General features: G+C 49.0%; 1 protein-coding gene across 1 annotated transcript in view; it reads left to right on the top strand.

Moving 5' to 3' along the window:
- Nucleotides 1-14,142, top strand: part of GFRA1 (GDNF family receptor alpha 1) — a gene marked incomplete at its 5' end in the record, with an annotated part of 55,049 nt that overhangs the window by 24,157 nt on the left and 16,750 nt on the right. Inside the window, 2 exons of the mRNA XM_081104529.1 lie at nt 2,775-2,909; nt 6,913-7,094. Coding sequence (XP_080960655.1) covers nt 2,775-2,909; nt 6,913-7,094 — 317 coding nt within the window. The remainder of the gene's footprint in view (nt 1-2,774; nt 2,910-6,912; nt 7,095-14,142) is intronic.

The following is a 14,142-nucleotide window of genomic DNA, read 5'->3' as shown; positions in this document are numbered from 1 at the left end:
GATGGGAGGAAAGGCTGGTTTACAGATACTCAGGGACCCTTCCCGCTGTAGCCGCCATGGCCTGTGAGAGCCACAAGCTCCCAGTGTCCCTCTGTGCTGGGGTTTTGATGTCAGGCCTCTAGGACTCGCCTGTAAAAAAAAAAAAAAAAAAAAAAGGCAAAAAGGAGGCTAATGGATTCGCAAAGGCAAAGGCAGGGAGCAGGGATTGTTAAGGAGCAGGCAGACAGCAGCGCAGTAGGACAAGCGACCGTGTGGAACCAAAGTACGAAAAGGCCTGCTTAGGGAAGAGGAGAGCGCGCCAAGCCAAGGAAATGGAATCAGGAGGCTTTGGAGAAAGGGAATTTGGCAGTCGTTCATTCTGGGGAAATCCAAAGGCTGTTTCCCAGAAATGGCCCTTTGGAGAGAAAGCCCCTGAGTGCCGGGGTCCTGATCACCATTCATAGCCTCGCGGATGCGGCCCCTGGAGTGCAGGGGGCGACTTCGCCTCCGTGTCTTCCCACGAACAGACTCAGCAGCAGGAACAGTCTTTTCTGTCTTTTCAAGACCTGAGGCGCGAGCAGACCAGGTGCTGGGCGCCTAGGAGACCAGTGCGATTGAACGGGCACCGGTGGGTTGGCAGAGAGCCAGAGGGAGGCAGATGTGCCCCTGGGTGGGTGTGGCAGGCTGGAGGGCAGGCGGCTGCTCCGGGGACCAGGGCCTGGGGAGCCTGGTGACAGGGCTGCTGCATGATTGACATTTGGGAAGGAACACACAGTGCAGGCTGGGAGGGGGAGGGAGATCGCGGCTGTCAGAGGCGCGATGGCTCAGCCAGGGTGTGTGTTCCTGCCAGGATCGCGCACGTCACCAGGCAGAAGGAACTCCTCTTGCTTCCCGCCCCCCCCCCCCCCCCGACACAACAGCACAGACCAAATTCTTTGTCACCAGCGTGTCCTCAGCAAGAGCCATGGGAAAATCGACAGTGGGACTTACGCAGGGGTATTACAGGTGTCTGCCCACGTGTCCCCTCCTGCATGCCCCCAACTGGGGATCGAGCCAGCAACCTGGACCCGTGCTCTTGACCGGAATCGAACCCGGGACCCAGGACCCTTCTGTCTGCAGGCTGACGCTCTATCCACTGAGCCAAACTGGCTAGGGCCCCACTTCTTTTGAAAGGATTCCTGTGCTCTGTTGGGTTGTTGACCGTGTTTATGGATATGTCCAATGTGTATCATTTCCTTAAGTCAGTGTTCCAAATTGGCATTTGCTCTCTCCTTTTTTTTAAGTTAGTCCCTAGAAGGGATTCCTTCTCAACTACGGCATTCTAGGTTTAAGGAATAACAGAAGTAATTAAGGCATGCTCATTGTACAAAGTAAAGAAACGAGCAAACAGAGAAGCCCAAAGGAGACAGTTCTAAGGAGCTACAAGTCCACTCCCAGGTGTAATTGCTATTAACACCTCAGGCCCATCCCTCCAGGCACACGTGCTCATGAACTCCGCCTTGAATGGCTAGGCAAGCTGTTACATGCCTGAGGATGATGAAATCCTCTTCTCTTAAGGGAATAGTCGGTCGAGGCAGTGCATTCTACAGACCAAAACCTATTTCTCCGTTGGGCCCGGATCCCTCCTTCCACACTGGCCATTGCGTTCTAACTTCTTTGAGGACAAAGCTGGCTCCGACTTTTCCACGTGTCAGGGACCCACCGTGGTGCCAGGCGCGCTTAGTAGGTACATGTCCACCTCTTTGCTCAGTTGCTTTCTCACCAACAGAGCTCCCTCTCTGTTGTGGGTCGAAGGTCTCATCTCAAGATATAATGGCACATCACTTAGTTCAAGTCAGTGAGGAATGTACGGCAAAGAAGATGTACTCTGGACCCAGAAGAGCTTACAAAGAAAAAAAAGAATTTTTTCTGTTTGTGAACCAGCTATATCCTGTGGATCACTGACTACTTATTTCCACAAAATGTATAAAAACAGAGGGCTTCTTGGCATGAGTTGGCATCGCCTGGTGTGGGCCACCCAGGAGAAGGCATTCGGGTTGTATTAGGGAGAAGTACACTGTTTATTTGTGTCAGTACAGAACTCACCAGAAACACCATGAGCACAGGAAGATGTGGGCAAGAGAGACCACCCAGTATTTCTTTTGGGGCTTTCGAGGGCTGGTGAGACAATGCTCTAGGAGCCATCAGCTTAGGGAGTCTCCAATGTTGGCTTCCAGTTCCTCCACAGCTTGGGAGACTTTATTTCAGTCTGAGGGCGTCTGATGAGCAGAGACCTCGTCACACAGTACATTCAGGATGTGGGGTGATCTGTAACGATCGCTTCGAAGCTTCTTTTGTTTCTCGGAAGAAGCCATTTGCTGCCGAGGGAAGTGGATTCAACGTCCTAAAAGGATTTTTAAGATACGTAAAACCAGTTCTATCTGTTTATGAAGATTAATGACATTCTCAAGAAAATGCAAGGGATTTGGCAACTCATGCATAAAAAGTTAATTCTCTCCTACTCCAAGACATCCATACCATTTGTGCAGGAAAAAAAAGAAAAAAAAGAAAAACCACCCTAAATGCAGCTCAAGGAGTTCCGTTATAATTTTTTAAGTAAATGTGTAAATTATTTTATGTGCTCGAGATAAATTGCCGGGAAAATGCACTGCTTAACATAATTTCCCACTCTGCCAAAACAGTGTTTGCAATTATCCACGGTGCATCCGCCCTGAGAGAGCATTTGTTTCTTTTCAGGCTGCAGAAAAGTCCTTATCGTCAGGCAAGAATAAAACACCTGGTTTCTACTCCTTTAGGTACAGTCATGACCCCCAACTACATAGACTCCAGCAGCCTCAGCGTGGCCCCGTGGTGTGACTGCAGCAACAGCGGCAACGACCTGGAAGAGTGCTTGAAGTTTCTGAATTTCTTCAAGGACAATACGTGTCTTAGTAAGTTATTTTAAAAATAGGAAACAAACACGTTTTCCTCTCTTGAGTTCAAGCCCTACTTCCGTGTTCCTTGTGTTTCTTGTGTCCATTCTCCCTCCCTCCCTCTCCCTCTCTCTCTCCCTCTCTCTCTCTCTCTCTCTCTCTCTCTCTCTCTCTCTCTCTCGGCACACCCTTTGGCCACACTGCCTAATGCAGTGGGAAACACAGCAAGTGATCAGCTGGGTGCTGCCAAGACAGACTCCAAAAACTCGAGAGAACAAGAGATTCTATTAACTGAGGGTCCATTGTGTGGGAAGGAACCCTTCTACCCACAGATCAAAGTTTGATCTTGGCAACCAGCACAACGTCTGTTCCAAATGTTCTTAAAACCTGAGTGTAATATACAATGTGAGATGCTCAGACAAATTAGGTGGGGTAGGCCCCTAAGGGCTCTCAGAGAAAGATTAGAATGTCAACATCAATAGCCCCCATGATGTTCCATGTTGGCTCAGAGGAGAAGCAGCAATTCCTGAGTGAGAGAAGCTGGCTGTGCAGCTGGGAGGTTGGTTATCTCGGGAGGTGGAGATGAGCGCTTGGTGAGGGGTGGAGGGGGTGGAGGAACCTCTAAGCAAATGGGAAACATATTTCCCGAAGGGAGAGAGAGATGGAGAGAAATGTACGGTGAACACCATTCATCAGACGAACTTCTAAAGCACTGTGCCGGGTCTCCCTTCTAGCCACTGAGGTGTGTGTGTTCCAGGTGACAACTCCACGGAGGTGCTTGAGTACCTCACCCACATGTTGTGGCGGCCACTGTGTGTTTACTGGGTGCCTTCAGCTTACTCTCTAGGGAGTCTAATACCGTATATGCAGTATCTCACTTGCCCTAATCTGCACAAGAGGTATTATAATCTCTACTTCACAGTTGAATAAATGTCTGGTCTTCACGTAGACCAGTGGTTCTCAACCTGTGGGTCGCGACCCCTTTGGGGTCGACCAACCCTTTCACAGGGGTCGCCTGACCCTTTCACAGGGGTCGCCTAAGACCATTGGAAAACACATATATAATTACATGTTGTTCAATTTGTAACAATGAAAATACATCCTGCATATCAGATATTTACATGACGATGCGTAACAGTAGCAACATTACAGTTATGAAGTAGCAATGAAAATAATTTTATGGTTGGGGGTCACCACAACATGAGGAACTGTATTAAAGGGTCTCAGCATTAGGAAGGTTGGGAACCACTGACATAGACCATCCATGCTAAAGATAGGATGCAAAGCCAGAGGTCCTGCTTCTGCAGCCCCCTGTCCCCTAAGGAGTTAGTGTCGTGCCAGCGATTGAAGGGCCCATTGGACAAGAACATAGACCTGAACGTCAGGGACCAGCTATGATTCCTGGTGGCAGGTGTGGACCAGGTTTCTAGGAATGAAGGCTCAGCAGTCCCTCTGAGAGCCCTGTCCTCAAGGGACAATTTCTCCAGGAGGCGCTGCTGGACGGTGACTGCTTTCTAGAGCATTAGCTAACCACTTGCCATGTGCACATGGGAAAGGCTTCCAAGTATTGCTTTCCCAATCTCCTCATTGTTTCGAGAAAAGACAAATCTAAATGACGAGGTTTCTTAGTCATGTGGCTGTGACCATGTCATTAGAATAAAAACAAGCTTTTGAAAACTTAAGTGAAATTCAAACCCACAAAACTAGTCTCAAGTGTGGAGTCATTTGCTGAGACACTGGGCATACTATGGACCTCTTGTTTGGTCTTGACATAAAAAAAAAAATTATATATATATATCCCTCTTTTTCACCTCCTGCATGCTCTTCTGGCAGAATACAAGATTTAGTGAAGATAAAGCAATGACAGTAGAGGCCAGCGTGAGAAAAAGATGCTCACGCTGCCTGGAAAGCTGCTCCTTCACAGAGAAACTCAAGTTGTCCCTGCGTCATAATATTTTGGTGAAGGGGAGAATAGTCCGGTATCTTATTGCTAATGACTTTGCAATAAAAATAAGTGCATTTGGTCTTCAACAGGGACCAAGGCCAGCCAGAATTTTTCATACTCATTCCATTTATACTTTGTTTAGAAGGGGCACAGCCCCCAAAGGCACAGGGCTGTGGATTCAGTCTCTGCCAAGGCCCTCGAGTAGAAGGAACTGGAACTTATGCACGCCAACCCAGATGCAATAACCCAGGTCTATTCTCTTCAGATTAACCAACTCTTCCCCAGACTCCCCTGTCATGAACACCACTCCGACCTATTGTTTACTTCTTGTTATTGTGGGGGAAGCAGTTAATTTTACATCAAAGTGCATGGCAGATGTTGGGGAAAGAGAGATGAAAGAATGAGCTGAAGGTGAAGGTGACTGTCACTGTCAATCAAGTCTGTCTTTTGTTGCCACCTTCCCCTCCCTGGACCACTTCATCTAAACTGCACCTCCCCATTCCCACCCAGGGCGTCCTGCACCCCACCTGCTTGCTTTTTCTCCAAGCATTTCTCACCGTCTAACGTATTATATATTCTCCTTGTTTCCTTCCAAGCAGAATGTGGCCTCCAGGAGGGCAGGGACTTTCGTCTTTCATTGCTGTCATTGATCTTTGCAGCATCCCTAGTGCCTGGCACTTTGTAGATGTGCCGTTGACATTTAAATGAATGAATGGGCAAGTGGACAAACAACCTCCCCAAGTGCCAGGGCAAACTCACTGAAAAGCACGGGTAGTTTCAATAAGTGGCAAAGGGTCTCTTGAATCTGCATGTCTTAAGAAGAAAAAGGAAGGTTTTGCTGTTCTTTTGTTATTGTTGCTCTGGGTCATTCGAGGAAACCAGTCCCCCATATACCTTTCTCTACATTCCACCCCCTCGTTGGGCTGTATAACATGGCCAGAAGCAGAAAAGGCATTTATATTAATTTGAAGCTGTTTCCTACAGCCTTGAAAATGTAAAGTTGTAGAAAACAGGTTTCCAATTTTCTGAACTTAAAGGATAACAATTTTAGAACAAAATGTCACTTCTAAAAGGAACATTAGGCTTAAATTATTCTGTCTTGTATATCGAAAAATGCCAGCTAAGAGTCAGATAGTAACAATTTGCACATTCAGGTCCCAAGTGGAAGAGTTTGATTTCTTATACAATGAATATGAAGTAAAAAAATTTCTAAATCCAGGCCAAATCTCCGAAGACCTGATTAAACTGTTTCTTATTCATTTGAGGGGGAGGGGAACAATACAACCAATTTACTCTTGCCATGAAAACAATCTAATCCCATGAACTTGTAATAAGCTTTTAAAGTTTTACATTTTCAACTTTTCATTTAAGCATGGCTGCTCCTACCTAATTATGCTGATTTTGTTTGGAAGACTGGGAGCAGAAAGGGAAAACAATAATCTCAGTTAAATTTTCATTAGATTATTGCTGAGGTTCGGGGAGATTCTTCTTCTACAGAAACTGGCTGCATTTGTGCTGTGAGCATTGCTGGTCTCATAGTAGGTGCTCTGTGCTGGGGAATCACATATTTTTGCTCTTCGATTTCACTGCCTACCAAATGAATATCATCGCCACCGAGTCTTCTCAGTCCCATAGTTAAGGATGTTATACTTAAAAAAAACAAAACTAATGAGTTTGCTTTTGGTACAGGATTTTGACAGAGCACAAAGGTTTTCTTGGAAGATGGGACAGTGGTTGGGGTCCCAAAATAACAGGTCCGAGGCTGGATTTCAAAGGGCTTAACCAATGAGTATTTCAGGGCGAAGGACCTGGCGCATCGATCGGAACAGCATAGGTGTGGGTTGCAGTTGGAGCATCCAAGTGTCCGGCTCAGTGTTGAATGAACGAATTGATTTTTGAACCTCTGACCCAGTGGCTGGCTCTCAACACACGTAGGCTAGACAGTTGGGTGGGTTTTGTTCAGGGAAGTCCAGTGCTCCACTCAGAATTTCTAGGCGGCCTGTCTGGCTTTCTGTAGCTTGTCTGGTACATTTGCTGCTTGACTCTGAAATTGGATTTCCTCCTGTTTTACTGCAGAAAATGCAATCCAGGCTTTTGGCAACGGCTCTGATGTCACAGTGTGGCAGCCAGCCCTTCCAGTTCAGACCACCACTGCCACGACCACCACAGCCTTCCGGGTCAAGAACCAGCCTCTGGGGCCAGCAGGGTCCGAGAATGAGATCCCCACCCACGTGTTACCGCCGTGTGCAAATTTACAGGTAAGCGCAGGGCTGACCGTCGGAGCTCACGGCTGGCACCACCCAGGCTCATTCTCTTCACAGCCAGGCAGCGAACGATGCCCAGGTTGGAATCTTAAAAGTGCATCTTAACCGTGATACATGGAGATACATGGGAAGTGCCACAGAGTGGAGAGAAAGCTGGACTTTGCCATTCATAGGGGGTGTGGCTTTGGTCAAGGCTCCTGCATATGTATCTGCCCTGGTGTCCTCGCCTGGAATATGGTGTGAGGGCTGGGCATCTGGGTCCTGAAGGTTTTCATTCGTGGGGTCCAGCTAGATCGGCTGTGTGCATATGTATTAAGCTTATTCCGTGTTTTCTACAAAACAGCAGTATCTTGAAAAGAAAGGAGCTTTTGGTTTTGTCCCCAACACCGCCGCTTAATCGGAATGATTTAAAACTGTGTCTAGCCCAGCCCGCGTGGCTCAGTGGTTGTGTGTCGACCTATAAAACAGGAGGTCACAGTTCAATTCCCAGTCAGGGCACATGCCCGGGTTGTGGGCTTGATCCCCAGTGTGGGGAGTGCAGGAGGCAGCCGATCACTGATCCTCTCTCATCACTGATGTTTCTCTCTCTCTCCCCCTTTCCCTTCCTCTCTAAAATCAACAAAAATATATTAAAAAATACAATTGTCTCTAAAGGGGAACCAGAGGCAGAGCTACCAGTGAAGCGTTAGCTCAAACATGGAGCCCCCTGGGGCTTGTCCGTCTTGCGCAGTGAGAGGAGCTGGGAGCAGCTGCCCTGCGAGGACAGTCCAGCGGGAACCGCCCGGAGGCCTCCCTGGGGCTAATTCCGACCTCCCAGGGCAGGGCCACACCACACTCACAGTGGCTTCTTGACTTTTGTCACAGCAGGGTGTTTATTCTGCCCTTCCATTGATTTCCCACAGTAAAGAGCAGTCAGCTGTTTGTAGGACGGTAGATACTCATGTGCTCACATAGTATTTTCACGCGCTTTCCCTCTTTGCATGTTACGCTCCTGCGGCTGCCGGAGAGATGCTATTACTGTGGTCCTGCCAGGCTGGTTCTTTCATTCGAGGACACGGGCTCAGCGAGGTACCACTTTCACTGGAGCCTGTGGAGCTGGTGGGTCACAGACCCCGCGCTGGGGGCCCAGAACCTCGTCTTCTTCTCAGGGCTCTCCCTGTAGTGCTGACTGTGTGGTGACTTCTGCCTCCTGCCCTGTGCGGAAGGGGCGTTTGCCAAGCACCGCGCTGTCACACTTGTCATACTTCACACTCATTGCTGGAGCACAGCGTCCCTTCTCTCCCTCACTCCCCCTGAGGGTCAGTCTGGCCAGAGTGCTCCCCAGCATCAGGGCCTCTCCTAAGCCTCAGCTTCCTCATCTGGGAGACCAGGGGCTGGCCTTGCTGCTAGGGTTGTGAGGATTAAACGAGGTCATACATCAGTGCTTGGGGCACAGAGAACGCTCCAGAATGGTGCTTTAGAAACGTCCTAGGCAGTGCCACTCCTATATCACTGGCTACTTGGGTCCTTTACAACAGTAAACAGATGCCCGTGTTGTGCATGCATGGGGTGGGGTGCTGTGCCAGGGAAAACTGGCGTGTTAGCGCTCATAGGCGTAGAGCGTGTTTAGCTTTTTCAAAACATTTCACCTGCTTTGTGCCCTTTATTCCGTACCAGCCCGTGAGTCAGGTGAGATAGACATCCGTCCCTTTGACAAACGAGGCCACTGAGGCAGGGAGAGGCTGGCGATCCACCCAAGCTCACACAGCAGTGCTCTGGCAGGGCTGGGATTTTTGGATCCGAAGCCAGTGTGCCTCGGCCTTGCTCCCAGGTCACGGACGTTGGCCTTATTCCATGGCCTTGGACAACCTGGGCTCCTCTGAATTAGGAATGGACAGAGAGGAGGAAGTGAAAACCAGAAAAGGAGGTCATGCAGCATTTGTCTTTCTGTGTCTGGCTTACTTCACTCCGCATCATGTCCGCCAGGTCCATGCGGAACCTGAAAAAGGAGCGTCCTGAGACGCAGGGAGCAGAACAGTGGTTACAAAGGGGTGGGGAGGGGGAAGTGGGGGATGCGGGGCAAAGGGTGCAAAGTTCCAGCTACGCAGGATGAGTAAGTTCTGGGGGTCTAATGGACAGCGTGGTGACCACAGTTATCGCATACTGTATTCTGTGCTTGAGATTTGCTATAAGAGGGTAGATCTTTGTTGTTCTCACAACCCCCCAAATGGTTAACTCGATTGTGGTAAACCTTTCACAATGTATGCGTATATAAAAGCATCCCACTGTATGCCTTGCCTGTATACAATTCTTATTTCTCAATGATAACTCAAGAAATCTGGAGGGGCGAGGGGGGTGTGCAGAAAAGACGAGCAGGAAGAAGCTAGTTTTGAGGGAGCCGTATGCCCAGTTCTTCCTGAAGATGGTGATGCACGTGACAGGACAATACAAAGCTCATCCTTGGGCTGGTTTTCCTCCCGCCACTGTTCCAGGAGACAGGGTGCCAGGGAAGCCCTGAGAGTTTGCCAGCAAAACTTAGTGCAGCTTGGTCATCTCTTCAGGATGACTTAGATTAAGAATGGTGGAAAGAATCGCTGGAGGCCAGGGCTTTGATCAGGGGATGAGCAAGTGATGAGAGATGGGTCTCAGCCCATGAGAATGAGGTCCCCGGTGCTGAGTTGGGACACCTGCTCTGATGCAGGGCCTCCACGAGATGTGTTCTCCCCGTCTGTCCTTCCTTCGCCTGCCTGGCTGTCTCCAGGTAAATCACCATTTGCCTGAGGGGCCCAGAAATATCTTCGAAGGGCGTTTGCCCGCCGCATATGTCGTTACTCAGAATAGAACCCGCTTGGGACCCATTGGTAACAGATTTGGAGAAAGTCAGCTACGTCTGGCAGCTCTAAAGTTCACCTCCCCCGAGAAGCACCCTCTTGTAATATTTTATAATGTACAATAATACGAGAAAACTCTCGGGGACTTGAGTTTCTGTCTTAACATTTGAGATAGATTTCCCCCTTGGAAGGGAAGCAGTAGAATAAACATTTTCAAAAAGTCAACTTCGAAGGCTAATTATCAACACACCAAACCCAGTTCTGTTTGGGGAAACGGTGGCCTGGGGTGCGTGCGGTGCACCCAGGACTCTTCTGTGGTTGCTATGAAAGGCTCTGCTTTACAAAAGGAAGGTTGATTGATTCGTATGAAATGTCATGGAAATGTCCAAGGGCCGGCCCCCTGAGGTGCTAAATGACCAGGTTTTGGGTAACCCACCACACTCCCATGTCGGGATTCATTGGCAGTTGTATTAGTAACAAGCGTGACACAGGCGATGCTATTGTTGGCACATCCCTTTGACTCTGTACAAAAAGGTCACATGAGAAGCAAGGCAATATTTAAAAGCCTACCAATTATTTCATCTTCTGCGCACTTGAGTGGTCTGGTAGCTGGAAAAAGCTCAGGATACGCAAGCCAAGTGGATTGTGTTTGTCATTTATATGAAGTAGATATTCGGGGGAGATGCAAGTATTGGAAAAATCTCTCTTTGGCATCACTACACTGTTTATCTCCGGTGGCATAAGATGAAGACCACTCCAAGTGGCATTTGTGGGCCCCCGATTTCCATGGTCAAATAGGGTTATAGAGACTAGGTAATACAGGCTTGGGACTAGGGCTTAGAACCCCTGAGAAGTTTAACTCCCTCTGCTGCTTTCCTGGAAAGAGCTGGGAAGGGTGATTGAGAGGAGAAAGCCTGATAGAGCAGGGCGTACTCTCAGGCCTAGCAGGATGGGTCTGGGATAGTTCTGGGCAGTGTGTGAGCTCTGTAAACAGTGCAGGCCATATTCAAAGTCAGTTGTTTTGTTTGTGTTGGGAGCCAAATAAAACATATTCGTGGAGGACCAGATCTCAAGTTCAAGTGCTGGCCCCTGTCCTCGTGGGACTTTTAAAGCAGCTTTCTCAGTCATAAAAGATGTGAGCAGGGTCCCAATGGATGGCCTTTGCAAGAATGCTGACTGCTAAGATCAGCAATGCAGAGGCCAGCTGTCCCCTTCCCCCTCAATGATCGCATCATCCACTTTGGTGGTCAGGCCACGCTAGCTCTAGGGGTCCCACAGCTGGGTCACCGATGGCCCTCTGTGGGCCACGGGGTGGGCATCATTCTCCAGCAGAGGACCTACAACATACCACTGGATTTCAGTGTGAGGCCACACCTCCCTGGCCTCCTGGGAAAGCCTCACTCCAGGCCCTTCTTTTTCCAAGTACAGTTTGGAGCTTAGTGCAATGAGCTGGGCCCTTGTAGGCTGCAGCACCACCTTTACGGGTTGATAGGTGTGGAAAGGGAGGCAGGGATTTGCCCATCTTTAATACCTAACACATGTGACTCCTACATAGACTATTTGAGTATTGAATTTGAATATGGAATGCTAGAGACCCGGTGCACGAAACTCATACAAGGGTAGGGTCCCTAGGCCTGGACGGCCATCAGGCTGGGGCCTTCCTTCATTCCGCGCCACCCCCTGGTGGTCAGCGCATGTCATAGCGAGCAGTTAAACTCCTGATCGGTCAAACTCCTGAGGGGACAATTTGCATATTAGCTTTTTATTATATAGGATTAGCATACTGCCTTAGAACATTGAAAACAATCTCTATCTGAAACAAGTCGTTGCATACTGGAAGAGCTGTGTCTCAGGAGACCTCGGCAAGGCCCATTCGTACCGGATAGGGCCAGCCCAGCCCAGGAATGATTTCAAAACTCTTCTCAGGGCCAAACCCCAAAAGTCTGGATGTGGCAGGAGGGCGATTATCCAAACCTGCTAAGTACCCAGGACTCCACTGGCTGTGACCATGTGGAAATCTGAAGTGTTGAGTTTTAAAAGGAAAGCTGCCAATGGGTGTTCTGTAAATCACTGGTGCCAACAGACTGACCCCATTATGTCAGCTAATCCTGGAAATACAGGAGGCAAATTTAAATCTTCCAGCATGAAGCACTTAATCAATATTCTAAATGTTTCCCTTGCAATTTATGCTGGCAGGGCAATGGGGCACTTTGGCGTCCCGTTAATCTTCCACTGGAGAAGAGGTGCTTGTGCGCAAGGCCAGGGTGCTGGGGCTCGGATGGCTGGTGGGTGGGCAGGAAGCTGCAAGGGGAGAAGAAAGTACTTATTTCTAGACCAGGCCCTTGGCATGGGGCCGCTCACTCCCTGTACTCACACTGCCCCTTCCAGCGGGCAGACCTGGCCTGTGGGCACCTCCTCAGTGCTCTGTCACCTGTGGTCGACAGCCTACGATTTGCTTTGCAGGAAAGAGTATGAGCTTGAGAGTTAGTTGGACCTGAGTGAAAATCCCAGTTCACTTCCTATTGCTGTGTGACCTGGGGCAGGTTTCTTACCCTCTCTGAATGTGTGCTGTGAAACATCACCCACCTCTTGGGTTTGTTGTGAGGATAGAAGGACTAGTGTCTGTATGCAGAGGGCCCAGCAGGACTGGCCAACCCCCTGCACTTGGTAAGTGGCCGCCACTCTTACTGAGATTGAAGAGATGCCTTAGAGCAGCGGTTCTCAACCTGGGGTCGTGACCCCTTTGGGGGTCGAACGACCCTTTCACAGGGGTCGCCTAAGACCATCGGAAAACACATATATAATTACATACTGTTTTTGTGATTAATCACTATGCTTTAATTATGTTCAATTTGTAACAATGAAAATACATCCTGCATATCAGATATTTACATGACGATTCATAACAGTAGCAAAATTACAGTTATGAAGTAGCAACGAAAATAATTTTATGGTTGGGGGCCACCACAGCATGAGGAACTGTATTAAAGGGTCGCGGCATTGGGAAGGTTGAGAACCACTGCCTTAGAGCTTTAACTCTGGACACGGGCTGTGAAGGAAGGGCTGTTCCCAGGGCCTGGGGGCCATGGAGGGAGAGGTAATGGAGCTCCTTAGGTTCTGCTTCCTTAAGTTGTAAGAACTGTTTGAGCCAAGTGATATCCTGCTGGTCATTGTAGAAATTCCCAAGGAAGGAGGCGACAGGGTGGGATGGACACCAGGCTAAGAAGGAAGGGAAACCACCGGCCATAAACAAAGGACCAGGTCTGAGGGGAGAGAACTGCCCCAAATCCACCTCTCTGTGCCCAGAAGGCTTCTCCTGGGAGCTACGTCCTCACAGTCAGCTCCTTGGAGCAGGGACAATAGTCAGATCTGGGTCCAGCCTGAGTACAGTCAGATCTTGACTGTCTGCCAGGGGCTGTTGCCACGTCTCTCTAACCAGTGCTGACATTGGGAAGAGGTGACACAGTTGTAAACAGAAAACGCTCTTCGTTGCAGAGAAGATGGGGTTTGAGAACTAGCCCTGCCTCTTAGCCTCAAAGTCCCAGATTTTGCAGCCTTGCTCATACCTGCATTCCACCAGTACTGTTGTCGGCTTAATGCTTATCTTCAATCTCAATGACTAGGTATACTGTTAACAACGTTTGTGAAACACATGTGAATCGGTGTGCTACCTCTCAACATAGAGATTAAATTGAAAACAGTGCAGATGTTTGTATGCCACCTAAATAATGTCATATACACCAGTGGTCCCCAGACCCCACTTTGGGAATCCTTATGAGCAACCTAATCATATGACAGACCCCAGAACTATTTGTTTTGACAACCTGCATCACCTCTGCTTTGTATGGTCTGGTGTTAATAAAGCAAATGTGCATATAGCACTTCCCATGAGTCCAGTACTGATCTAGGCACATTATATATATCTCTATATATAAAAGCCTAAGTGACCATTACAACCGGTCGACCAAACAGCTGGTCAACTGGTCACTATGATGTGCACTGACCACCAGGGGGCAAACGCTCAATGCAGGAGCTGCCCCTGGTGGTCAGTGTGCTCCCATAGCCAACCTCCCATGGCCAGTCAACCTCCCACAGTCTCCCCAGCCACCGGCCAACCTCCCACGGTCCCTCCCCTGGGCCTGGTCAGTCCGAATTGCTGGCCAGGCTGAGGGACCCCACCTGTGCATGAATTCATGCACCGGGCCTCTAGTATATGTATATGTATTATACAT

This window comes from Myotis nattereri (assembly GCF_964212035.1).
Source record: "Myotis nattereri genome assembly, chromosome: 13".
Classification (NCBI taxonomy): Eukaryota; Metazoa; Chordata; class Mammalia; order Chiroptera; family Vespertilionidae; genus Myotis; species Myotis nattereri.
This window is presented reverse-complemented; position numbering and strand designations above follow the sequence as displayed.